The 27,774-nt window shown below is 41.8% G+C and overlaps 1 protein-coding gene across 1 annotated transcript in view; it reads right to left on the bottom strand.

The window, feature by feature from the left end:
- DOCK1 (dedicator of cytokinesis 1) overlaps positions 1-27,774 on the bottom strand; it is a 602,286-nt gene that overhangs the window by 520,756 nt on the left and 53,756 nt on the right. The window contains exons 2-4 of the mRNA XM_054984271.1: positions 20,260-20,343; positions 5,673-5,713; positions 3,786-3,841 (exon numbers count right to left, since the gene is read on the bottom strand). Of these exons, the coding sequence (XP_054840246.1) occupies positions 3,786-3,841; positions 5,673-5,713; positions 20,260-20,343 (181 nt within the window). The remainder of the gene's footprint in view (positions 1-3,785; positions 3,842-5,672; positions 5,714-20,259; positions 20,344-27,774) is intronic.

The raw sequence follows: 27,774 nt of genomic DNA, 5'->3' as shown, positions 1-27,774 counted from the left end.
ACCTGTGTCGTGCTGGAGAGCACTTGAGGCGTGGCTCTCAGAGAACGACAGTGCAAATCAGGTGGGTGAGTTCAGCCAGGAGAATTGTCTCACCATATCCCTGACAGTAGAGGTCCTGAAGCCCTTCAAGGACTTCACTGAAGCGGTCTCATCTGACATGGAAACCCTGGGTCTGCTCATTCCTCTGGTGCACACGCTCCAGAGTTCATCGGTCTCCTTTGTGGACCCAGATGCACCACGTGCAGACAGTGTTTCAGCGGTGCGCATGCTCATGAGAAGGCTACAGCAGGGCATAGCTGCCATGCTAATGGCTCTCATGCAGAAGCAGTCGTACATGTTGGCGACCATGTGCGACCCGTGCAGTAAGGGCACTTTCACCAAGCAGGACGGGAACCTCACCCAAGCCAGAGATGCCCTCTGTGCGTGGAAGAAGCGAAGGCAGGCCAAGAGGGGCCACCTGTCATCAGAGGGGACGGGCGAGGGGCCCAGCCCTGTGGGTCCCTCTCGCGCCCCTTCTGAGCAGACTCCCCCTGCAGCCACCACCGGGCTGCCTATGGAGATGGAGATGCTCCGGTGGGCCGTTGGCCTCTCTGCAATCATGAGTCATGTGAGAAAGGATTCAGCAGAGGCAGTGGTCAGGGACTACCTTGCGGAGTCCTGCGAGTTGCTGTCCAACAATCCGCTGAGCTGCTTGGCCAAGAAGGAGATGGTCTGGCCATACCTCTCCCTTCGAGGTGCAGCAGCTCCTCTCATGCCCTCCGATGAGCGTGGAGAGTGAGTGCGTCTTTTCTTATGCAGGCAACATTGTCAGCCCACATTGCTCTCGCCTTCTCCCATGGAGAGTTGACCAGTTGGTCTTCCTGAAGTTCAACTCTCGGCTCTTCGATTTTTCAGGAGTGGACTTCCAGAGTGAATGAGGTGAGCCCTCCTTGTGGCCTGCATCCTCTGCGATTCCAGGACCTGGGGAATCGTGCTCTTCCCTACAGTAAACTTAGAAGTAGAAAGAAATCTAACAGGAGGAGGATGGAACTCGGTGGCAAAGGGAATGCACCCTGCAATTTGGCCTCCCCACCCCCAACAGGAAAAAAAATCCAAAACTGTCACAGGCCCCGTGGGCACAAATTTATTCTGATAATTGATAACTGGCCCCAGAAATGTTGATTGCCAGTGGAGGGAGAGACAGGTTAGATAGGAATTGGTTAGGTTAGGGACTCACACTAACACAGCAAGAAACTCAGAGTAGCAGCCAAACTTAGCTATGCTGCTGAGGAGAATGTTGTTTAATGTTGTAAAATGTTGTAAAATGTTGTTGCTGTTAAAGTTAAAATGTTCATTCATATTGACGGGGTGGGAGGAGTGGGGTTAGTAGGAATGGTGTGGGTGGGCGCCAGCTGATGATGAAGGCTACATCCCAACACTACCTCACAGGTGGTTTCCAGTTCAGCCTGAAGCTGGCGGGGGTGGGGGGACCTCTGCAACTGTGCTCTGCAAATGCCATTGTGTTGTGCTTGTGGCTAGATACTGTTCTGCTCTGTAGTGTTTCCACACTGGCTGAACTGAGAGCCCAGCTGCAGGAAATGACAATGGTTCTGCTGGACTAAGTTGCAAGAGTTTCCCCAGTTCAGTTTGTTTTGGGTGGAATGGATGTGTGACACTATGATTTGGTTCCCTTGGAGTCACTATGGTTATGTTGGGAGGGGGGGAGGTTATAAATATTGTACTGCTGTAGTTGTATGCTGTCTCCCACCCTCCGCCCAGGAACTCCAAGATATAAATTGTTTTTGCAAGCAATTGTGTGTGTGTTTGATTCTCTGGTGTGAGGATAGTTGTGGTACTACTGTCTAGGAGACTGCTGTGATATGCTGTGATATGCCTTCCATGCTGTGTAACTTAAAGCCAAAAAATAAAATGCTTTTGCAAGTAATTCAATGGGTGTGTGTTTGATTCTCTGGTGTGAGGAGAGTTGTGGTACTGTCTAGGAGACTGTTGTGATGTGACACTAGTGTCACGTGCCTTTAATGCTGTAACTGAAAACTAAAAAATATATATTTTTTGAACTTAATTCAGTGTGTGTGTATGTATGTGTTATTCTCTAGTGTGAAGGTAAGTTCCCATCATAGGGAACAATGGGGAGTGGCTGGCCAGCCTGCTGTGGGGGTGGTGGGGAACTTGGAGGTGCGTGTCTGTGGTTCAGGTGTGCTTTCCCAGGGATGAGATTGCACTCAGGAGTGTGCCCCCTGCTGAGGCACCCCTGGTCTGTGCATTTGCCCTGGGAAAGACAGTTTAAAAGTTCTCATCATAGAGAACAATCAGTGTGTGTGTGTGTGTGTGTGTGTGTGTGTGTGTGTGTGTGTGTGTGTGTGTGTGTGTGTGTGCGCGTGCACGCGCGCGCGTGTGTGCGTGTGCGTGCGTGCGTGCGTGTGTTCTCTGGTGTGAAGGTAAGTTCCCATCATAGGGAACAATGGAGAATAGCTGGCCAGCCTGCTCTGGGGATGGTGGGGAACTTGGGGGTGAGTGTCTGTGGGCCTGCTGGGGGTTAGATTGAAAGGGGAATTATGCCTGTGGCCATGGATGCGACATTCCATGTGTTCTTGCTGTGGGAGTCTGTATTTTCCTACAACAGGAACCAATGAAGAGTGGCTGGCCAGTTACTGCAGGGGTGGTTAGTTTTTTTTGGGGGGGAGGTGTGGTTCTGAGGGGCTGCTTGGGGTGTATAGTAGCCGGACTGTGGCTGCAGCCGTTGGCAGCCACAATCCATGTGTTTATGCGGTGTGGGAGTCTTCCCCACAGTAGAAATAAAATGGTGTGGTGGGAGAACCACCTTTGGGGGGCAATAATATGCCCCCCAAAGTGCTATCTCCCTAAAACTTGGGGAGAGCATGGTAGGACAGGTAGGAGCAGGTCCCCTGAAAATTGGGTGCATTTTGCTTGCAAAATGCCACCCCAAGCCACCTAGAAAATGACTTGTTTTTCCCCATAGGGAATAATGGAGAATGGAGGAGGATAGAGACACCTTCTCTATCCAATCCAAGTCCAATCGTTCTGAAATTTGGGGGGTCATTAGAGGAGAGTTAGGAGTTTGCATCGTAAAGAAAATGCCCCCCCCCCCCCGGGGCTCCTGGAAAGCCGGAAGCATGTTCCCCAATGAAAATAATGGCCGAATCTTTACGAAGCAAACTCGAATCTTTCCCTTTATTCTGAATTTTTTCCCCAATTCGGGTAATCTGAATTGGGAAATCCGAATCACCCTGGCCCTGCACACCCCTAGTTTAGAATAAAGGTTCTCATTTCATCAAGAATCTCAAACATTGAAATTAAGGGTAATATTCCAGAGAATATCAATCAAGTGAGGGATCGTGCATGGTGTCACTTAACACTGCTAAGTTGAAATGTCATAAATTTGAAGTTTCTTCTGTCCTCATCATTGTTCCCTCTGCTTAACTCTGATTTTCAAAGCAGAAAATCAACGTTATGCATCTGTTCATTTATACCCCACCTTTCACCCAAGTAAGACCCAAAGCAGCTTGCATAGTTCTTCCCTCCTCCATTTTAGCCTTACAGTGACCACCCTGTGAGGTAGGTTAGGATGTGATTGGGTGACTGGCCCATGGTCACCTAGCAAGCTTCTAGAGTGGAGTTTTGAACCTGGTTCTCCCAGATCCTAGTTCAACCCTCTAAGCACTACACCACACTGGTTCTACTTCATTCATGGTTATCAATTAATAAGTACAAACAAAACGACCACTGTAATTTCCATCTATTAGCCATTATAGCTCAAAACTTACCCCTTTCCTTCTACTATTGCTTCTTTAAGCTGAATATAAGAAGCAGGAAATATGCCCTTGAATGAGAAAAAGAATTAAAATGTTATTGTTATTTTAGTTGTTAATTTCATTATTTAAATTTATTTTTCTACAAATGTTACTTAACTTTTATATTTCCATTCTTCCTATGTTTTTGAATATGTAACAAAACTGCTTACTGATATTAGCTCATTCTACTAAAAATACTTAACCCTGAACAAAAAGGAGTTGTGTTGTACTTTAAAGTAATATTCTTAAACCTGTGGGTACTGACCCAAAAGCAGGTTACAAAACCTGCAAAAATCCCAGGGTTTTGCAATTTTATTTATTTGTGCATGCTGTTGTTTTTTTAAATTGGGTCACCATATCAAGTAAATCTAGACTTGTTCCAGAACCACTGCTTTAAAGATTTACAGATTTATGCCTTTGTGGGCTAGAACCCACCTTAATCTTCAAGGTGCCACAAGATTCCCTTTTTGCTCTGCTACAACAACTTAAAAATGGCTACCTCACTGGCATTTGAAACAAATCTAATTAATTCACAAGACCAGGATTGCAATATTCCTACATGATTTTAACAGACTATGGCCCAAAACATGACTGAATTGCTAGAAACATCGAGGTTAGATCCAAAACAGCATGCAAAGAATTCTGCATGCCCAAGGGAGACTTGAAGCAGCAGATCCCTGGCAAGCCCCCTTTGAAATCTAATGGCAGCTGTGTGGACCCATACTAGGTTTGCCAGGCTCCCTCAACCTCCCAGCAGGGGATTGGGGCCTGGCACTTACCTGCAGGGGTGGGAGGTGTGCTTGTGCGCAACCGCAAGCACGATGACATCACTTCCGGGAAGTGACATCATCATGTGGCCCCTGGAAGCGCACCCACGCTCCGCAGGGGCCAGTATTGGAGACACTGCAGAGTGCGGAAGCGCTCCTGTGCTCCACAGCGGCCCCAATCCGGGCCTGATCCAGCCCAAAATGGGCCCAATCCAGGTGGCTGCAGTGCACGGAGTGCACAGCACCACAGGGGAGCATGCATGGAATGTGTGCTCCCCCCGTTGGTCAGGTAAGCGGGGGCCGGGTGTGGGGACAGGGGTGGGGGATCCCCCACCCCTGGCGGGGGTCTGGCATCCCTAACCCACACTCTGAAGAGGATGAATGACAGATTACTACAATGGTTTGCTTTAAATAAAATTCCTGAAATAAATGTCAGAACCTGCTTGATTGAATCTTATGAAACAGGTTACCTATGAGGGATTCAACCACAGAGAGGCAATGTATGCCACTAAGATACAAGTTCCATTTAAATTCATTTTTTAAGTATGTTGGGCTGTGATGCTAGTCTGCAAGAACCACAAAATGGGTAGGAGAATCAGAAAGTCATCCCACAAGGTCTGAGTTCAGTTGAATAAACTGGATCCTGTAAATTTTCCATCATCAAAATACTTTAATAGCTCAGCAGTCTTTTCTCCAGACAGAGAAGGTAATATTTAACTTTGTTTAAATAGCTATTAAAATTAGAATTCAAACCTAACATAAATGTTAACTATGCCTTTCCCATCTGATAAAGATGGCTGTAAACAAATAAAAAAATAAGTATGTCTTCAGGCTAATCAACAAGTCATTTTTCTAGAGAATGGCAGAATATATCATAAGAGTGCTTATCATTTTTCAAGAAGCAATTTCATGTTATGAGTAATCTAGTATTTTAACAAAACATGAGGCCAACTTCATCAGCATTTAGATATTTCAACATGAATTTCATAGTTCTAATTTATCTTTCAATAAAAACTTTCAACAGAGAACAGAATCTCTAAAGAAATACCAAAAACACACATACACCTAGTTACTATGGAAACAGAATACTTACTTTTTTAGATTTTTTCCTTAAAGTGTAGCCTCTGTACCAACCTAGAAGACAGAATTTCTTAGCTATTGTTAGCTAATCTTAGCTAATTGAAAAGTAGGTTGTTTACAATTTCACATAATCTCTGTGTAAGATACTAATCTATTACAGTTCAATCTCTGACAAAAAAAAGTCTGCTTTTCAAAAACAGTAGCACAAAAACAAAGCAAGAGACGTCCTGTTTTATAAAATGTCCATCCTCAGTGCAATTAATATTCCACTTTTCCTGCCTGTAAATGGAATAGTCAGTATTTCCAAAATAGTGAATTATTTCTGCACACCTAGTTCAGCATTTTATGTACAAATCAGCACTTACTTTGAACTTTTCTTTAAATCATTATCTGTCCTGAGAACTTACTGATACCAAAGGTGGCATCATAAAATTTCAAAGTCTCTGTCATGACTTTTCAGAAGAGAACCTGGGATTCCTAAAATTACAGGTGGGAGCAAATTCCACAAATTAATTATAAAGCCTGCCGTTTTGTTCTGCTCTAGTTCTAATGAGAGAAATATACATTCTCCCGGTTTTGTTCATAGCACTGCAAACATTTATCAAGTTTCTAATTATCTGCCTTAAACTAAAAGGCAGCTAATACTTGCTCTATTTAGCTGCCTTTTTTGCACCTTTTCACTATCATTGCTTCTAGTTTCACATGGGATCACCAGAACCATATTCTACATATGATGATGTTCAGGGCTGTTATGCCAGAACTCAAGAGTATAAAATAATGCCCTCTACCAGAACCAACTGAAGCACTTTTTGTATTGGTTAGATTAAAAGTGCTGAAGTTCTGGTTTGATATAGCAGAGTAGAGACAGGCACAAACCAGAAAAAAATGAACCATGCAGTTCGTGGTTCGTCACATTTCACGAACTACGAACAACGAACAACGAAATTCCATGAACCTGCCCCAGTTCACAAATTGGTTCGTTTTGGTTCATGAAAATGTCACTTCCCGGCCAGCAAATCACCACTTCTGGATCAGCAGGAGGTCACTTCCAGGTCAGCAGAAGGTATGCAGGAAGTCCATCCCCTGTTGTCTAGGAAACTGATTGATCAGCGCCAGGCTGTCTGCAGTGATGAAAAATGAACCAAAGAAACCAGAAATGGGATCTGACGAACCACTGGTTCATGAACCACAAACCAGCCTGGTTTGTCATGAATTTCGGTTCGTATTTCAGTTTGTGCCCATCTCTATAGTAGACTTTTTCAGACAAAATATGTGCTGTATCCACCTTCCTTCATTCCCATTGTACCACACTTTTGCAAGCATGCAACTTCTGAGACCTAGCAATCTTTTACCTTGCACTGGTACCAACAAGGCTTCCTTCATTCAATACACAATTTCTTATGAGATCTTCACCTTTAGTAAATATCAAATCCATGCAGCTTCTGGATCCAACAAGCTGCTTATATACCACCTATTTATCCTAAGTTGACCTACAAAGTGCTGTCTAATGCAGCTACCCAATGTGCTTAATCAGGCTAGGCCTGCTCTGAAAGACATAAACAGCAGATAACTATGATTGCCTGCTTAACAGACCAGAAATACAGAAATAATAAATCAAAGATACTTACTGATGACTGGATGGTTATTTAAATAAATAAACTTTTAACAGGATTTTTTGCATTACCTACTGCAGTGAAAATTTATGCCCCTTCTCCAAAACACTCAACATGAATGAGCCAGAAGATTCTCCCCCTCCCCCAGCTATAGAGATTTTCCTCACTGACAACCCTAATGTAGTATAATTATTTCAGCCCATCAAAACGTTTCTCACGTTTGTGGAGGCAGGATGCCACACCAGGCAAATAGAGGGGTAATTTCTCATTAATTGAGCCCCCCCCCATACACAACACATCTGCAAGCGATCAGCACTATGGGCTTTTATTGCTACCAAGTTCATTCTGTTTTAGTGTGACTGTTTAATTAAAAAAATCCCGCACACAATAGTCATTGACATGCAGTGATGGTACTGTGCCAGGCAAATTGGGAGGGATTTCACATATGAACTGTACTCAATTCAGCACAAAATTGGCAGGCAAACCTGCATTGTAAACTGTTCTGTATGTCATCTCAGTAAATATTGGCCCTTTCTCTGTGTGATCCTCTAGAGAGGCCAGAGACAAATGTTATAACAAAGATGGTAAAAAGACTACAGCACGTATCTACACCACTAATTTCTTCCAATTAAACTAGTTTTTTTTTCCGAGCAAGCAATGCAGAGGGCTTCCCTGCCTCAAGTAAGAGAGATTATTGGAATACAATACACCTGAGGGATGGATCTCTTGCCTACCCACTACTCTGTTAAATAGAACTGGAGACAGAAAGTAAAAGTGAAAGAGCTTCCTTCTTGATTAAAAAGAGTGAATGGATTTTCAACAAAATTATTTTGGGGGCACCTATCAAGATGCATGCGTAATTTAATGCTGAATGATTTAAATCATTATCCATTACCTCAGAGAAGCTGGTATTTTCTGAAGCTAATTAACAGGATAACAGCTTCCAATAATTAGCTAGCTCTAATCAACAGTTGCAAGTAACAACTAGTGGCCAAAGCTAGGAAAAGACTACCCCCGTGGATTATTAAGTGACATTCAGCCAATTAAATGGGTCCAGAATGAGAAATATAATACAAACAGGAATATAGGGTATTCACCTACCTTTGACTACACCCACAGCCACCCATCCACTGGTCTTCCTTCCTGGAATGGGGTAAGTAACTATATAGAATGCTTGATTAATTTGTTAGTTTTAAACTGTAAAGTTTAAATTTAAAGTTCGGCATGCAGAGGGTTCTGGCAATGACTCTTCAGGGCTTTCCAATGAGTGTGTACCTGAACTAGTATGTGAACTCCGTTGTTCAAAAGACAAAGCTTAATGTTGGGGAAAGATATATATATGATAAAAAGTTATGCAGACGATGTTGTCATATCAGTGACAAATCCACATACCTCCCTGATGCATATAATGGAACAAATATTAAGAGTTGGGCAGCATTCTAGATATAAATTAAATAAGAAGAAAAAGATAATGTTACGCTCGACAACGAAAGAGGAATGTGAAAAGATGGAAACATAACAGACTGTACCATTACTACAAAGCCAATAAAATGTTTAGGGATAAATGTATCATCACAAAATGAGAACCTTTATAAAGATAACTATAAAAATGTTTGGACAGGAATTACTGAAGACTTGCAGAGATGGCAAAAATTAAATATTTCAGGGCTAGAAAGAATTGCAGCTGTTAAAATGAATATTCTACCTAAACTGAATTTCTTATTTCAAATTATTCCAATTTATATAGAACAAAAGATTTTCAATAAGTGGCAGAAAGTAATAAATGACTTCATATGGAAAGGAAAAAAACCAAGGATAAGACTTAAAGTATTGCAAGACAACAAAAACCGAGGAGGATTGGCTGTACCAATTAAATTGTGTCATCAAGCAGCAGCATTAGTTTGGATAACAGACTACATTATAAATCCAAGTAGCAGACATATCAGACAGTGGACACTAAAGAAGGTATCCATAATTATTTATGGTCAAAGAAATCGTGTAAACTCATTCATAAACAGGATGGGACCCAATTTATAAGAGATGGATTGCTCAAACTATGGTTCCAATCTCCCCACTGATGTCGCCAATTAATGCCTACCATGACGCAGCCGTGAAAAACAGAATTGATCAATTTAGCTACGAATCAATGATAGACAAAGAAGGAAACATAAAAACCTAGAAAGAATTCCGGGCCCAAAGCAAATATGTTCCATGGCTGATTTATTACCAAATAGTATCAAGACTGAAGGATCAAATTCTCAAAGAAGGTGGTAGGCTGAGAGAAAAAACACAATATGAATTATTAATATCTGGAGACTTGTAGCATCTCTTAGGTATTGCAAAATATTATTGCAATATCACACAGAAATGGAGCAAGTTAAAACTTGTATGATAAAATGGATGCAAAATTTTGGGTAAACTATTATGATGGACTTATAGGAAAATTTTGGACTAAGGATATAAAACTTAGACTATCAGTTACTAAGAGAAAATTGGTATAAAATGTTTTTTAGATGGTACACTACTCCCAAAGATATTGCGAGAATTAGTAAGGGCTACAGTGGACACTGTTGGAAATGTAAGCGTATGGATGCAACATGTTACCATATTTGATGGAATTGCAAGTAGGAGTGTGCACTTGAAAAAGATTAGGGAAAAGCTTAGGAAAAACCTGAAATCCGAAGCGGCATGCTCAGTAAAGATTCAGAGCATACTAAAGTGATGGGGAAGTGGGGAGGGGGAGGCCTACCCCCACCCTTAAATTCTCACCCCACCCACCCACCCCACTTACCTGGTCAGAAAGAAGGCTGAGGCAATGTGCCACTGGCCAGCGAAGAAGGCCTTCCCTGCCACTGCCATGCAGCCGCGGCCAGTGTGGCTGGCCAGCAGAGAGGGCCACCTCCTCCAGCACGGTGCCAGGTAAGTGGGGGTGAGGGTTAAGGGTGGGGAAAGAGTAAGTTTAAAGGGCCCTGTCGCTTGCAAAAGGGCTCTTTAAACTTAACCCCTGGGGCCCCGATGTTTCTGGAAGCTTTGAGTCGGTATTTCCGAATTGGGGCCAGCATACCGAAGCTTTCCGAATAGAGCCTGATTCGGATATTTTACCTGAATTGGATACCCAAAGCACACACCCCTACTTGCAAGGAAAAACGAAAATATTGGATAAAGATACATGAAGAGATGCAAAAGATTCTCAAGCTCAGATTTGAATTCAAAAGTATGCTCTTAAATATTTTACTATTTAATGTGAGAAAAGAAAGAGAAGATCTCTTCTATGATATGGTGACGGCAGCAAGTACTATTTGCAGCAAAATGGAAAACAGATACTTGTTCTGGGCTCCCAGAGTGGAGAGATAAGATTTATGAATATGTCTCTATGGCCAAACTGACTACCTATTTAAAAAATAAATTGATAACCGAATTCTGGGGAAAATGGAAGGACATTTTTTATTACCTAGGCAGAAAATAAATGATATACAAGTTCACATAATTAAAATATGCTAAGTAGAGGGAATGAGAGGGAAAGCAAAATAATGTATCTAGGCTTAGAGATGCTAAATATACAAGATTTTTGGTTGTTTGTATTGCTTGTAACTCCCAAAACTATTCTATATGTACTGTTTACATACTTATTGTTTATACATGATTGTATACGTTTCAATTTAGTCTTTAATCTAGAACCTGTATAATCTTCTTATTATGTACTTTACTATCTTTTAAATAAAACTCTTTATATATTTAAAAAGAAAGACAAAGCTTAATGCTGGGCCACAGTGGTTCCAAAGAGCATATTTCTTCCCCATTTATTTAATAAGAGTTTGAGTTTAATACTACAGTAAGGCAAACTTTTAATAGACAAAGACAATTTAGAAAACGTTGACCACATAATTACCAGTAGCTCACAGACCAACTAAATGGTTCTTTAGTCATCAGTGAAAGATGCTGGTAGACTGTACAAAACTGCATGATTCACTACTCAGCTAAAATCTCTTAATTTAAAAACTCATTCTCCCTTCAGAGAAAAGAATAATTAGCCTCAGTAGTCTCAACTGAGAAACAAGCTCTCAAGTGCCTGGTTCTTCATAAGTGCAATTAACGAATCTGAATGGCAATTGTGATTCCATGGTCCAACCTAAATAAAACATTATTCCCACATATCAGTGATTAGATGATTTAACAATTGTGGTGTCAAAAGTCATAAGAAGCCTTCTGTGACTAGATAGGAAGTACCAATGTCAGCAAGTTTAACCACCTCGATTGAAAATAGTATAGCAAAGTTGACCTACTTGTTTCTTTTGGCATTTCAAAGAAACATGTTATTAACTAGTCAATGAAGAAGAAAATTAAATACTAGGTGATTAAGAAGATTCATTTAAAATCTGAGAGTACCAGTCATTAATATTTTAGAAGCTGACTGGCTCAAGAGCATCTCCAGAATCCAGCCTAATATAGTCTATCAAACATTAAACACAGAAAATGCAACTTAACTACATTAGGTTAAACTGAATACAGCTGAACTGCAGTACAGTTGTCTAGGCTGGTATACCATTTCTCAGGGCAAGAAAGGAGATCTCAAAGTTCTGCCCAAAAAAGTTTCTCAACGACAAGGGAAAGCATGCTAGAATGGTTTGAAATACATTATTTTTTTTAAAAAATGACGGCATGCAGCATTCATTCCTTTTTCATGCTTTAATGCGAAGTCACACACACACACACACACACACACACACACACACACACACACATTTTACCTAATGCTTTGAGGCCATATACTTTAATTCAGCTTTGTGCCTTTAACACATTTGGTCACTTTTTTAATAAAATAGATGCATATGAATAAACACAAAAGCAGAATCCCAGGACTCTGCACATACAAACTGCATACAAAGGGTGATTTATATAGTATTTGAAGATTTTCACTTTGCATACATATTTTCAAAGAAGTGAATTAGAGAAGTTTAGTGGTGAAACAATGCTAAAAAAACCTGAAGAATGCAACAGCATAAATGGATTTGATCAGCAAACCTTCCAGGCTCCCTTGGACTATGAATGACTTTGGGAACTGATGACCTACACCAGCTACGTAAAACTCCTCTGGAACTATATGGCTATATGCAGTATTTTGAAACAATGTGAAATGTAGTATCACTTCTCAGTAGAAGTTACAGGAAAGAATATCATTCGACAGAAAAGCAGCAGCACTCAGTTTGCTGAAATGTATGAAGAATGAACTCTGGAATGCCAAAACACGGCAAGATGACACTGTAAAACTTTCAGTTTCTGGTGAGCCCTTCACCAATTAGGAGCCATAATCATTCCATCTTTTAAGAGGTTCACACTTCAACCAGTCGCACGGATAGCACTGTGTAATGAGACTGTAACCGCCAGCTAATGAAGTCTAAAGTCACTCCCCCACCCCATTACATCTCCAACAAGAGCCAAAGCATGCATGACAGCAAAGATCCTAATTATACAAACTGCAGCTGTACACATTTTACACGCACACAGGAATACAGAGTTCTCCCATTGGCAGGTATTGATACAGTTAAAGGCTGCTGCAGTGACACTTATACTGGTACAAGTGGTACTATGTTATACAGAATATAAAGAATGGAAAGTTTGTCCACTTACTGAGAAGTCCTTTTCTCAGTGATTCTAGGGTGCAGCAGTCACAACCAATGGGAAGAAGCTCCAGTCTGGAGGTAGTCAGAGTCACACAAGAAGCTGCCTTATACTGAATCAGACCCTTGGCCTATCAAGGTCAATATTGCCTACTCAGACTGGCAGTGGCTCTCTAAGTTCTCAGGTAAAGGTCGTTCAAATCACCTCCTACCTAGTCCTTTTAACTGGAGACACCAGAGATTAAACCTGTTGCATAACTTCTATACGCAAAGCAGATGGCTCTACCACTGAGCCACCGACCCTCCCCATTAAGCTTTTTGATGACAGTAAGGGGGGCTTCTTTTTCAATCGCCCAGGCCAATCAAGAAGCCATAAACTCCCATGATGAGAAAGTTGAGAGAACAGAATCCAGAAGAATTTCTTAATGACTGGGGTAAACTGAAACAGTATTTGGAAAAGAAGTGGGATGTTAAGGGACAATTATGGTTGTTAGATAACTATTAATTTTGCAGAAAGGAGGAGATACTGAGAAGAGAGGATATAAGTTAGAAACATAATGTAACTGATAGTTTGATGTTAGGTTTTGTTCAATCTAATATATATTATCTATTTTACTAGTGTGTTAAGATAGTTAAGAAAAGAGAAGGGGATATAAGTAGTAGATTCAGACAGCGGGTTGGAAAACTGTTGGAAGTCTTAGATTAAGGGGGAGGGGAAAGGGTGGGAGAATATGGAAGTGAGGGTTTTAATTGAAAATCTGTAATATTAATTTTTACTCACCCAATAAAATTTCTTAAAAAAAAAAAAAAGAAGCCATAAACTCCCAATAACTTTAAAACACATACTAAAACTCCAGCCAACAAAAACATGACATTAAGAAAAGAGGAGAAAATAACTAAGAACCATGCTCCAAGAGTCTCCCCTCTGGACTCTGACAGTAAATACTGATTGACTGCCCCATCCTAAGACCACCAAGAAAGGAACTTAGTGATAAGTTAATAAACTTTTTATTCTCTGGTGGTCCAGAGCAGGGCACTTATAACCAGTGGTATGTACAAAAGCAACGTACTCCAGGGTAGGCCAAAGGAAATTCTAAAGAAGGACACCTTCTTGTCAATGCAGTAATGTTGAGTGAAGTATGTACAGACGTCTATGTAACTGGCCAGCAGACCGTATGTAAAGAAGGAAAAACCCTATAAGCAGCAGAGGTGCCTGTTCCCCTAAAAGAATGAGCCATAACCCCCACTAAGGTTCCAACCCCTAGCCTTATAAGCCAGAGCAATACAGTTCCTAGTTCACCAAAACCCTGGAATCACAGAGGACTTTCTAAAGGAGAAACAGGGAATCAGACTTCCCCACAACCTTAGTCCCATTAATATAAAAACTCAAAGCTCTATTGATATCCAAACAATGTTACTCCCTTTCCTGCGGATGTTTGGACTTAGAACAATCTCCTCCAATTTGTGAAAACAGGAACTGATTCTGGGAATAAAGGCTGGATCCATCTGCAGAACCACCTTGTCATTGTGGAAGACAAACCTTGTCATTGTGGAAGACACACACTACAAAAAGAGCACAAAAATCAGAGATCCTTTGGGCAGGTGTAATTCCCGCTAAAAAGACAGTTTTGAACATGAGTTCCTTCAGTGGACACATGGCCATAAGCTCAAAAGGTGCCCTGGAGAATGCCTTGAGAACTGTATTCAGTTCCACGTGGAAAACTTTTGAACTACTGGAGGGATTGAGCAGACCCACCCCTCAGAAGACACTCATGACATGTGGATAGGAAGAGAAGCCTCACACTTTCTTAGCCCCTATTACTGTGGAAAGGGACGCTACATGGTGTTTGATGGCACTGGTGCTGAAGCCCTTATCTAGCCCAGCCTGGAGGAACCTCAAAAGATCCTCAACCTGAGTCCTAAGAGCATCAAAAGATTTCTTCTCACACCAGGAACAGATTATTTGCCAGGTGTTCTTATACACTCTATTGGCGAACCTCCTTGAAGCTGCTGGGGTGTCAATGCCTTCAGCAGACTAACCCATTTCCCTAAAACACTGCTGCTAAGTCTCCCAGCTGTCGGCTTTAACAAATCCAGTTGAGGATAAAGAATGGCCCCCTGAGAAAGACAGTCCCTCTCTCCTCAGGAGCTGCCATGGCGGATTAGAAGGACCACCAAATCAGATCTTGGAAGCACACCCAGCAAGGTCAGAATGCAACAACCTGGACCACCTCTGTTTTGTGATCCACTACCCTCTGGATCACCTTCTGGAAAAGCTGCCCTGCAGGAAAAACATACAATAGCATACTGGCAATTTACAATATCTATTCCCATTACTTGAGGACATTCCGTCTGGAGAAAACCTTAGGGATCAAAGGATTGTTTGCTGATTCAAAGAGACCTACATTCATTTTTCCAAACCTCAGGCAAATAGAATGAAACACTTTGATGTTCATCTTCCACTCTTTCTGGATGCGTTTTCTTTGACTGAGCCAATATGCCATGATGTTGAATTACATCAACCCCAATCCTGACGACTAGTGTCTGCAGTGACCAAGGTTCTGGGCAGCTTCCTCAGGGCAGATCCCTACTGAAACCTGGCCTGGGAGGTCCACCACCCAAGATTTTGGTTTGGAAGTAAAATAGAAAGTCAGTGACATTGTGCGACCTTGTTCTGGAAAGGCAGAAATGTGTGTTTGTAGGGGGTGGGCATGAAGTCTGGCTTAGGGAACCACATCTTGATAGGACACCAGCATGCCAAGGAGCCTTGCCTGGGTCAAAATATTCTCTTATCACTTCTGACTGAACTCTTGGACCAACATCCACATCCTGAAACAGAAAAACCATTTCCTGAGAGGTATACAGGAGAATACACTGAGATGGAACCGGGCAGATGTTCTCCTGGTTGATTACAAACCTGTGAGCCTGAAGGCAGGCCATGGTCCATTCCAAGTTAGCCAGCCCCTGGGGGGAAGGAGAGAGACCTGATGAGGATGTCATCCAGATACAGAAAGATTGACAAATCCCTGAATCCAGAACAAGACCACCAGAGGAAAAAGAACTTTTGAGAAGACTCAGGAGGTCATCTTCAATCCAAAAGGGAATGCTTGGTACTGAAAGTGATTTCCCTATGTAAGTGATGCAATGGAACTTTGGGAGGGGGGGCATACCAACAATTGGCATATGGAGGTAAGCTTTAATCTGATCCACCAAGGTCAAGAAATCCCCTTTATGGACTGAATCCCTTTATGGACTGAATTACTTCTTTTTTATTTGTCTATTCAGCCATTTCAAGTCAAAAATCGTCCATGCACCTACATTTTTCTTCAGAACTAGAAAAAGGATGGAATAAAGCCCTAGTCCACTGGTAGCTGCTCTGTGAGTGGTATGTACTGTCAAGTTGCTTCTGACTTATGAAGACCCTCCAAATCATCCTATCATTAACAGCCTTGCTCACATCTTGCAAACTGGAGGACGTGGCCTCCTTTATTGAGTCAAGCCATCTCATTTTGGATTGTCTTCTTTTTCTACTGCCTTCTACTTTTCCTAGCATTATTGTCTTTTCGAGTGAGTCTTGTCTTCTCATGTGGCCAAAATATGATAGCCTCAGTCTCATCATTTTAACTTCTAGGGAGTACTCAGGCTTAATCTTATCTAGAACCCATTTATTTGTCTTTCTTCAGTGTCAGCGTCAGCTTTCTTCAGTGTCCACCTCTCACACCCATACACATTAATGGGGAATACTACAGTGTGAATTATCTTGATCTTGGTCTCCAGCAACACATACTTATCCTAGAGGATCTTTTCAGGTTCCTTCATGGTTGCCATTCCAAGGCTCAATCTCCTTATGATTTTTTGCGCACAGTCACCCTTTTGTTGAGGATTGAGGTTTTGAAACTTTAATTTCAATTTCTTCATTATCAACTTTAAAATTGTGTTATTCCTCAGAAATCATTACTTTTATCTTCTTGATGGTCAGCTGAAATCCTGCTTTGGCGCTTTCTCCTTTAACCTTCTTCAGTAGTCATTTCAAGTCTTCACGGTTTTCTTCCAGTAGAGAGTCATTAGCATATCTCAAATTGTTAATATTCCCTTCCACCAAACTTCATTCCAGCTTCTTCTAAATCTAATCCAGTTTTTCATATGATATGTTCTGTATATCTTTTGAACAGATATGGAGATAATATACATACTTGCCTGACACCTTTGCCAGCTGGAATCCGTTGTGTTGCCCCATATTCTTTCCTGACAATAGCTTCTTGTCCAGAGTACAGGTTGCACATCAAAACAATCAGGTGTTGTGGCATAGCTTATCATGATCTACACAGTCAAAAGCTTTACTGTAATGTATAAAACACAGGCTGATTTTCTTCTGAAATTCCCTGGTATGCTCCATTAGCCAAGGTAAATTTGCAGTGTGATCTCTAGTGCCTCTTCCTTTTGTAAATCCAGCTTGAACATCTTGCATTTCTCATTCCATATATGGTAAGAGCTTTTGTTTTAGAATTTTGAGCATCACATTACTTGCATGGGAAATTAGTGCGACGGTCTGGTAATTTGCTGCACTCATTGGCATCCCCTTTTTTTGGAAGTGGAATGTAGACTGAGTGTTTCCAGTCTGTGAGCCATTCTTTTGTTTTCCATATTTGCCACCAGATTCTTGTTAAGATTTTGATGGACTCAGTTTCTATAGCTTGAAATAGCTCTATTGGTATACTATCTACTCTTGATGACTTGTTTCCCCCAACTGCTTTAAGTGCAGCTTTCATTTCACTTTCTATAATCTAAAGGTCTTTGTTAAAAGATTCTTTCCCCATCATTTCTGTATAGTTCTTCAGTGCATTGTTTCCATCTTTCCTCTATTTTGCTGTGCTCAGATACTTATTTCCATGTTGATCTTTCCGCATCCCTATTCATAGTTTGCATTTGATGTCCTGGATTTTGTGGAACAGATCTCTTGTTCTTCCACTTTTGTTTTCTCTTCTATTTCTTTGCACTAGTTATTGTAACAGATCTCTTTGTCTCTGTGTGCAAGTCACTGAAAATCTGCATTTAGAATTCTGATTCTATTTCTGTCACCTTTACTTTTTCCTCTTCTATCTTTAGCAATTTGAAGAGTTTCGTATGTTCTATTGCCCTATTTTTAGTAGATGATCTATGGCTGAAGAAGCAGATGTTACTTAGGTGAGGAATGATACCTAGGAACTTGCACAAATTTGTTTGGGGGCAAGTACTTGATTCCCAGGACATAACCCTTGGAGACACTGTCCAAAAACACTGGTTACAGATAGATTATTGCCAGATATGCACAAAGTGTAACAGACAGCCTCCAGTCCTGAGAAACCACAAAGGGGATAATATCAGGGTGAGATGTTTTTCTTTCCTCCTTCTGTGGGCTCAGATAGGACTTGGATTGCTGCCATTTGCTCTTAGTTCTTAAAGATCTGGGGCTAGTTTGGGGTCTGGAATTGTGAAAAGGCTGGAATTTCTTTTTTGGCTTACCCTCCTTCCTGCAATTTGGCAATACCTTCTTGTCTTTGTCCTCCACCAGGTATTTGTCTTACAGTGTCCCTAAAGAGGATGATCCCTTTGAACGGAATGCTAGCCAGCCAATGGAGATGGGGTCCACTTCCCAGCTATACAGCCAGGTATTACAATGCAACATGACATTAGAAGTCTTTGCCCTGGCCAATAGTTGGATGGCACCAAAGGTAGGACTAGCCATCACTGCTCCTCCACAAGCTTGGAGTAAGCAACAGGGGAAAACTACTGGCTGAAGCTCAGAGCCACAGGGGAGAGAAACTGGGTCAGGAGGGTTGACCTTCAAGGGACAGCCCTGCTCCCAGCAGTGGCTGAAAGAAAATACCTTCCTGACAGACCCTCAAATGAGGCAGGTTGGGGGGGGGGAAGAGTCACTGAGCTCTTTAATGAGTGTAGTTAATGATCACCTGTCTGCTAGCCAAACAGGACTGAAACTGGGAGATTGAGGGAAAAGCTGCCCCACCCCCTCACTAGGAGTCATCAGAAAATTTAACCCTAACTGCCTCCAGGGAAAAGCTTCTTCACAGAGGTTGGGACTGTCCCCCTGGACCATCAGAGAATTCGTGTATATTTACTGCAACTATACACTAGCTACCAGTTAAAGCAGGGAACAGAAAACACATCTAAACCAACACCGAATAGTTTCATCTCTTCAGAAAATACTGGGCCCACCAAAGGTCTCTGTCTGATACAAACAGAAGCTTACTCATTACATATGCTCACTACAGATCCAGAGTCCAATTTATGCAGCTACACAAGTTTGCATGTGTCATTGCAGTGGTGAGGCATGCAACAGAGGCTGACTTTTAAAATTAACAAATGAGATAGGAAGGGCACACCTCCTGCTATCAACTGTGATAGAGATCCCCCTCCCCCACTGTGCATTTTATGCAAGTAGCCTTTCTAGAGCTGTAAAGTGTTAGTAGAAATGGTGCAGCTGCATTCTTTATTTGGGTCTGTAAAGGTCAGGAAAAAAAGTTAGAGAAGAGCAAGCAAACATGCATATTGATGAGAAAGAGAAAAAGGTGCCAAACTTGGAAAGAACTAGGCGGAGGGGGGTTTTCAATAAAACTTGTACACCTGCCACCATTTGGATTTTAGCCCTTAATATTGATGTCTGGATACACAGAAAAGGGCTTGATAGCAGATCACATTTAAAGGAAGGCAAACAACCACTGTGCTGGATGGACGCCAGAAATAACAGCTCAATATATTCTTACTGTTCTTCATGGCTGTATACAAAATGTTCAAAATATTAGTAAGAGTTAAATACAGCGCAAATTTTTTGAAGAGCTTGTAACCATACACTAATACTGATTCACTTTTGAACTTCACAATGGAGGGGATGAAAATAAAAATACTGTGTTTGAAAAAGACTGAATAAGCAGAATACTACTACCATACACAGGAACATAAGGATTTTGGAAGATAAATATATTTATATTTTCAGTTCCGGAGACTAACACCTTTTAAATGAAGGGCCCTATATACTATATCTGAGGATATATCCTTGGAACATCTTATCTTCTTTTTTACAGCTCAACTGATGCTACCAGAGATCCATACAAATTAAGCCACACAAATATAAATCTTGCTGTCTGCAAACCCTCCCCCCCAAAATGCATCTTTGAAATGTTATTCATTAGATACTGCTACATGCCTTATTATTTGAAGTGATGGCATAATTTTGAGCATATTTAAATTCTTCAGTGTTTAATTTGTTTTCAAAATAGAACTCAGTGACTAAAACAGGAAAATATATTCACTGACTCCCACTCACAATAAAGACTACATAACCGTGTAGGAAAACCAGAATTGTACCACTCACCTTCATGTGTTTCCAGTATGTGCACCGTGTCTCCTATCTGTAAAGACAGCTCATCTGGCCCCCTGGCATCATAGTTGTAGAAAGCTAGGGTGGGGAGGTGGGAGAGAGAGAGAGAGAGAGAGAGAGAGAGAGAGAGAGATGAAAATCAAAATATTCTACTAGTGTCACAAACTAGATAATTAGGAGTTACTGTCAGTAATTTGTTTCACCAAAATGGCTGACAAGTAGATGATACTCTAACTCCTTCTACTTGAAACCATTAGGAAGAACCTTAATCTTCCCCTTACTTCCCCTGTGCCCTCCAAATCTACTGTGGCTTTCCAATAAGCTGCCAAATGACAGGCATATCCAAGGCAAAAAAGAATCTGACAAATATTTTGGTCTAAATTTACACAAGAAGTATGTTGAAGAGTGTTTGTTTCAGATAGTGCCACTGTCCAATGCTTGGCCAACGAACAACTAATCAAAGGCCTCCTCAGTGATAGCACCTGACTGTCTAGAAAGACACCATAGGCAATCTTGCTAGTCTGGCATTCAGACACGATACAACTTTTATTCTTGAAAAGTAGAGTTTCCTGTTGAAAATACTGGATGAATGACTTAGAAGGCAAACTCTCTCTCTCACACACACACACACCCTCCTGCCTCTCTCTCTCACATACACACACGAGCACGCGTATGTGCATGTGTGTGAATAGCACGGAGTTTAGCATAAGATGAAGCATCTGAGTAAGTCTCCGTTTAAACTATTCTTTCTTTTTGGATTGCCAAAAATATGTTGCTTTCTTTTACGAAGTTCTCCAGCATACTTCTCATGTTTATTCAGTTAAAATTTCCTTCACTATTTCAAATCTAATTGGCCAAATAGTGTGGTTTGAGTATTGCACTAACTGCATAATTCCTGATTGGGTGGGACCACCTACGTATTTTATCAAGGAGGAAGGAAGATGAAGCAGGAGGGGAGACCATGATGCCAAATAGGAACACATGCTACTATTGGGGATAAGAAATGTTTGGGATAAGAAATGTTAAACTACCAAAAGTTTCACGAGAAATGTGCCAACAATGTCCTTCTGCTCTGTATATTGGACAAACCAGCCAACCTCTACGCAAAAGAATAAATGGACACAAATCTGACATTAGAAATGGCAACGTCCAGAAACCAGTGGGAGAACACTTCAATCTACCAGGACATTCCATCAAAGACTTAAAGGTCGCTGTAGTTCAACAGAAACCTTTCAAAAACAAAATCCAATGGGAAGCTGCTGAATTGGAATTCATATGCAAATTTGACTCTGTCAAGCTGGGACTGAATAGGGACTATGAATGGTTATCTCATTATCACAGGTAACTGATTTCCTTTACAGAGGCGGGGTCAGGGGGAGTCCAGTGGCACCTGGCGTGGGCTTTCGAGGACCACAGATCTCTTTGTCAGATGCATCTGGTGGGGAGGACTGTGGTTATCGAAGGCTTGTGCTGCAGTGGAATTGGCTAGTCTAGGTGGTGCTGCTGAACTCTTTTTGATTTTGCTACTACAGACTAACACTGGAAAAACCACGGGCGGCCCTGGAACAATTGTTGCGAAGAAACCACACAATACCAGGACACCACTATAACGAATGTACATATATTCCTGTCCACATGTAAAAGTGCAAAATGCAAAGTGCGATGTGTTCAAATATATACAATACAGAAATACACAGTATAATCATATACAGCACATATGTAGTTCAAACAAGTCTTTACAGTCCGTACAGTTCCTTGCTTTCATTTAAAGTGCAACATGCAAAAAAAATTTTGAATGGAAGCCCATGGAGAGAATCGTGGAAGATGTAATCACATTCCCAGTCCCAAAATTCAAGATTTATCCAACAACGCCGACGGGGATGTGCAGGCAATTGTCATTAACCCGTTTCGTGAGAGAACTCACTTCATCTTGGGCATACAAAAATTCAGACTGGATACACTGTAAGTGTAAAATAAAATGAATTACACAGCCAAAATAAATCACAATTGGCAATATATACACAATACAATGACTTTTTACTTACAGAAAATTGCAGGAACCAAACTCATTCTCTGAGGGCTTGAGAAGAAGGTGGTGTTAACGGACTCATGATTGAATAAACAGCAACTGTGTATATAACTCAATTTGGGGCCAAATCAATCAATGTACTAACTAGAGCCAGCTGGAGGGTACTGAGTCATGAAACAACTTGCAGCCCAAGTTGCCAATTATCATAGAAAGCAAGAGTACATAATCTCCATATTAAGTCCATACGGTGTCAAAGTATTGAGTTGGAAAATCCACTTGGATTCCAACCGCATAAGTAATTTACCTATATCCCCTGTATGAGGGCAATCCAAATGTTCAATGACTGAAACCCTGAAATCATGGTATAGGTGATTACACTGTTGAAAATGTCCAACCAGGGGTGCTTCTATCACTCCATTCCTAATCCTCGATAGATGCTCCTGAATTCTTATCCTAAGAGGGCGGGTGGTGCTGCCTATATAGAGCAAGGGACACTGGCATTGGATAATGTAAACTACATTCGTAGATTTGCAATTTGTGAATTTGTTGCTGGGAACGGAACGGGTCGTTATAATCCGGTCCAGTCCCACCATATGCCCACATACATTGCAATTGCCACAAGCATGATGGCCTTTGGGCATAGTAGTGCGTGGAGAGGTTGCAGAATATTCGGACCTGATCACGATGTCCCGAATGGACCTGGTCCGTCTGAAACCAACCGCCAGTCCCGAGGCACAACCACGAATGTCAGATAAAAGATGCCAATGCTGCCTAATAATGGAGGTGATTCTGGGGGCTAAAGGAGTATAGTCCAGTCCCCATTTGATCCTGTCATCAAAACTCCTCACTCTGGGGGTCAATAGACTATCCCTTTCCAATACATCTGAACGTGCACTCGCCCTCTCAATAACCTGACTGGGGTAACCCCTCGCTGCAAAGTTCTCCCCCAGCTCCCTGCGTCCAATCTTGTAAAAATATGGGTTAGTGGAGTTACGCTTTATCCTCAGGAATTGGCCCAAAGGAATGTTATCCCGCAAATTTCGTGGATGAAATGACCGGTAGTGAAGATAGGAACAGCGGTCCGTATGTTTCTTAAAGGGACGCACCGCCAATCTGTTGTTTTTTTCTCTGTAGATGGTCACGTCTAGATAGTCTATACTGTCAGTACTACCGGTCCACGTGAACTGGATTGCCGGGTGCCAAGAATTGAACCAATTGCCCAATTCCTCAGCACACCCTTCTTGTCTTAGGACAACAATGACGTCATCTATGTACCGCCTGTAACAAAGGATCTGATCCTTAAAAGGGTTGTTGTGCTCATTAAATACCCAATTGGTTTCCAAGGCGGACATAAACATGTTTGCAATGCTGGGGGCAGCCGCACACCCCATGGCTACCCCCTGCAACTGAAAGTAGAACACATCATTGAACTTAAAAAAGTTCTTTTCCAATATAATGTCCAACAAGTTAAGAAGAAAATGAGTGGACGGCTTTTGCACGTCTCGTGAGAGAAGGGCATCCTGTATCACGTTCCTCGCCTCCTCGTGAGGAATGGAAGTATATAGGGACTTGACGTCAAGGGACATAAGGTACACTGAGGGAGGGATATCTAGGGATTCGATCAAAGAAATTAAAGACATGGTGTCTTTAAGATAAGCTGGCGTGCTGGTAACCAGGGGCTGCAGAATGCAAATTTGACTCTGTCAAGCTGGGACTGAATAGGGACTATGAATGGTTATCTCATTATCACAGGTAACTGATTTCCTTTACAGAGGCGGGGTCAGGGGGAGTCCAGTGGCACCTGGCGTGGGCTTTCGAGGACCACAGTTCTCTTTGTCAGATGCATCTGGTGGGGAGGACTGTGGTTATCGAAGGCTTGTGCTGCAGTGGAATTGGCTAGTCTAGGTGGTGCTGCTGAACTCTTTTTGATTTTGCTACTACAGACTAACACGGCAAACTCCTTTGAACCTTTACACAAGCAAACTGATCCCCACACCAAAAGGAGCTGTCTGCATCTCCATATCAAAGGAGTTGTTTACATCCCCCCTCTCCTCCCCCCCTCCCCTCTCCTCCTCTATATTTGACCAGTTTCCTTCTGCCCTCCATGCATCTGACGAAGAGAACGTGATTCTCGAAAGCTTATGCTACAATAAAATTGGTTAGTCTTAAAGGTGCTACTGGACTCTTTTTTATTAGGATAAGCAGTTACTGAATTTATTCCATCATTATCCACTCTATATTGCTAGTATAATTTTTGATGGGATGGGTGGGTGATGAGAGGTACTGTGCATGGTTTTGTGCTTAGATTTTACCTACGTATTCTTCTCTTTCACTTGCATAATTCTAAAGTCAAGTTTTAGTGTGGAGCTGTACACTTCTTTGCTTAAATACCTCTTCTTTTAAAAATTGCTTTCTAAGGACATCTGCAATGGCTTTTTGATAGACAAATATTTTGGTGAAGAGATAAGATTTGAACAGCATTTATCTGCTGTGAGGCACTTTACTACAGTGATGGATATAATAAGCTGATGGAATTCAGATGCATGGTGATGAGGTTGTTGGAACATTATTAAACTGGTACTTCACAGAGCAAAGTAAAAGACCTTTGTGCTTAGAAGACTTAGACGTCTAAAGATAGAAGAGAAGCAGAATAAGTACATTACTGATCCTGAAAGCATCTGAAGACATTAATTTCACAATTCATTATGTCTGCTTTTCACAGCCAGTCCTTCTAATGAAGGCCCACCATTTTACATCTTTTTTTCCTAAGAGTTAAAATACTCTTCCCACCATATGTGCTTTTTAAGGTATGCATGTCTCCCAATGTAATATTGTTTTTGTGGGTTTTTTTCCTTTAACCTGATGAGGGTCTTTCAAGTGTCACACATCTTAACTGGCAATCCTATCTTAAATTTGCAATAAATGAAATCAATCCTTTCATGTCAGAAATTGAATGCTTTTTCTTCTCTAAGGGAGGCCGGTATATCCCAGGCAGTTTGCATGTATTCAGTATGAGAATCATCCCACAGCTCCTTTACAGAGCTTCAATATGGATTCTCTGAGTAAATGAGAACTTAGATCATCCACTTTGCCACTTTCTGCGACGTATTATAGGAACCACAAAATGTATAGCTGGGATAGCTCTAAAATTGGAATTGGGCCAGGGCTCTATTGAAGCCAAAGCATGGCTGCATGCATTCATGCAAGAAATACACAAGAAACTATCTAGCCTCGGCCTAGCAAAGGACAATATATTGAGACTTGGGGAAAGTGAATCTATACTAACCAGCCTTTTTTTGAGGGGGAATGCCCCAGAATGGTGTTATGGCAGCTCTGGAATCTGCCCATGTGATTCCTACCTCCTTTGGCCCGCGGGCTCTGCAGGAGGCTAAGCTGCTTTGAGTTCTCTCTCTCTCTCTCTCTCTCTCTCTCTCTCTCTCTCTCGCTCGCTCGCTCGCTCGCTCTCTGTTGCTTTCATTCCTTTGTTGACTGAAGTTGATATTGTTATGATTCCCACTGCTCTTGAATGCAGACTGGTTCTGTGTTAGTTAAATATATCAGTTATGGTTATTTGTATTAGTTAAAATATCAGTTATGGTTATTCCAGTTTTATGCTAGGAATGGATAGCTGTGTCCAAATCACAGAAGGCTTTCATCAATATATTCATCAGCATACAGGTTTGCGGGACCAGCCTGAATCGCAGGAATTCACCAGGCAGGAAAAAACACGCTGACGCTCCTTTTGGAGAAAATTGGCCACAACTTTATTGGTTACAGAATCATGGAGCTATGGCTGCGTAAGGGCACGGATCCCAGCATCGGCTGACCCGCCTGCCAGGCGATGACCCCTCACCCCTCCAGCCGGCCCGCTGCAGGGGGAAACCGTGGGATGACAGTTAAGGGAGTCACACTGGGCGGTAGCCTCTGTGGGGCTCCCCCGTCACCTGAACACAGGCCTGGTCTGTCAGCCTCCCGAGCTGGGATTACCACTGCCAAGCCTGGTCCAAGATCCCTTATGGGGATCCCCATCTATGGGAACACAGTGCCGGCCGGCACTGTTTTTCCCAACGGGATTGGTGCCCCACGCCCAAACCGCCAACAACAAGTTGTGACAATTAACGCTAACAAAAGTTTAACTTCAATGCTCATACAGATGTAATCCTGCACTAATTTTATCTTAACTATTACATTAACTTCTAACTGTCCTCAAGCGGAGGGTGGGCGGGGATCGCTGCTCCAAAGCCGACTGAGCTACGGAAACTGGCCCAGCCCTATAAACCCTTGGGGAGGACCTGAGGGAAAACTTCCCCTTTCAGGTCGGCTGACTGCCCTCTCCCCATTGGCTCCCAGGTGGCGACTCCGACTGGCTGGCTGTGCTTTTCAAACCACCCAGCTCAGCCTGCTCCGGAGCCGCGCGCCCGGGCTGGGCCGGCAGGAAAGCTGTCCTGCCTTCCTCTCCTGCTTTGCGGCCCTGCAAACGCCGGCACAGGTAAGTTCCGCGCCGGAGGCGTTCTTATGTCTTAATAGCTGTAACTCAAATGGTTCTCCCCATCCTCAGCTGATTAATATCACTGAAATTGCAGTGGACATATGGGTGTTAAGGAAGTTTTTCTGAATACTGTTTGTTTGGGACATTGGAATATTTATGAGGATTTCACAATGTCACAACTGCTTAGCCACTGGTAAGGTAGACTTGGCAGGCAACAAAAAAAAGCCATTTTAAACTAAGTATAGATCTAATGCAGCTAAAGTTGAATATATTCTTTTAAATTGCTCCAGTAAAGCAAAACTCTCCCTGAAAATTTGAAATTTCAATATGCATTAGATTAGGAATTTCAGACTGTGGAATTTTGAGAAATAATTTTGAAATTTTTTTTCTACGCAGGCAGAGGGAATCTGTTAGAATTTAGATTTGTGAGATGGGTTTTGGATTTTTAGAGGCCCCCACTTTCTTGCATATTTTAAAATATGATTCTAAAGAAATGAAATGTTTGGGAAAGGGAATAGAAGATTTCACCTTTTGTAGAGGATACAGAAAGGAAAAAAAAAACCCTTTCTCATAATAGTGTACTTTTCCAAGCTTACTAACAGTTATCTCGTCATAATGCATTGTGACTAGTATTTAAAGGCAGACAACTAAATGGTATTTTACATACCTACCTTGATGGGTGTTGCATTTGTTTATAGGCTCCTTTCCAATTACAAGGAATGTTTAAATTAACAATCATGTTCAATCGCCATCTGTGTCTATAAAATTCATCACTGTACTTATATTTCTCCATAAAGGTGGTATCATTCTCTTGGCAATGGAAAACAGGGAGCGAATTAGGGTTGTCAATCAGGTTTGAAACCAACCACAGCAGGTTCTAATGCCATCAAGTCCATTCTCCAAAGTAGCCATTTTCTCCAGAGGAACTGATCTGTGTCATCTGGAGATGTTGTAATTCTGTGGGTTCTCCAGTTCCCACATGAGTATTGGC

Source organism: Eublepharis macularius, chromosome 6, assembly GCF_028583425.1.
Source record: "Eublepharis macularius isolate TG4126 chromosome 6, MPM_Emac_v1.0, whole genome shotgun sequence".
NCBI classification, from domain to species: domain Eukaryota; kingdom Metazoa; phylum Chordata; class Lepidosauria; order Squamata; family Eublepharidae; genus Eublepharis; species Eublepharis macularius.
The sequence above is the reverse complement of the archived record's forward strand: the minus strand, read 5'-3'. Positions and strand labels throughout refer to the sequence as shown.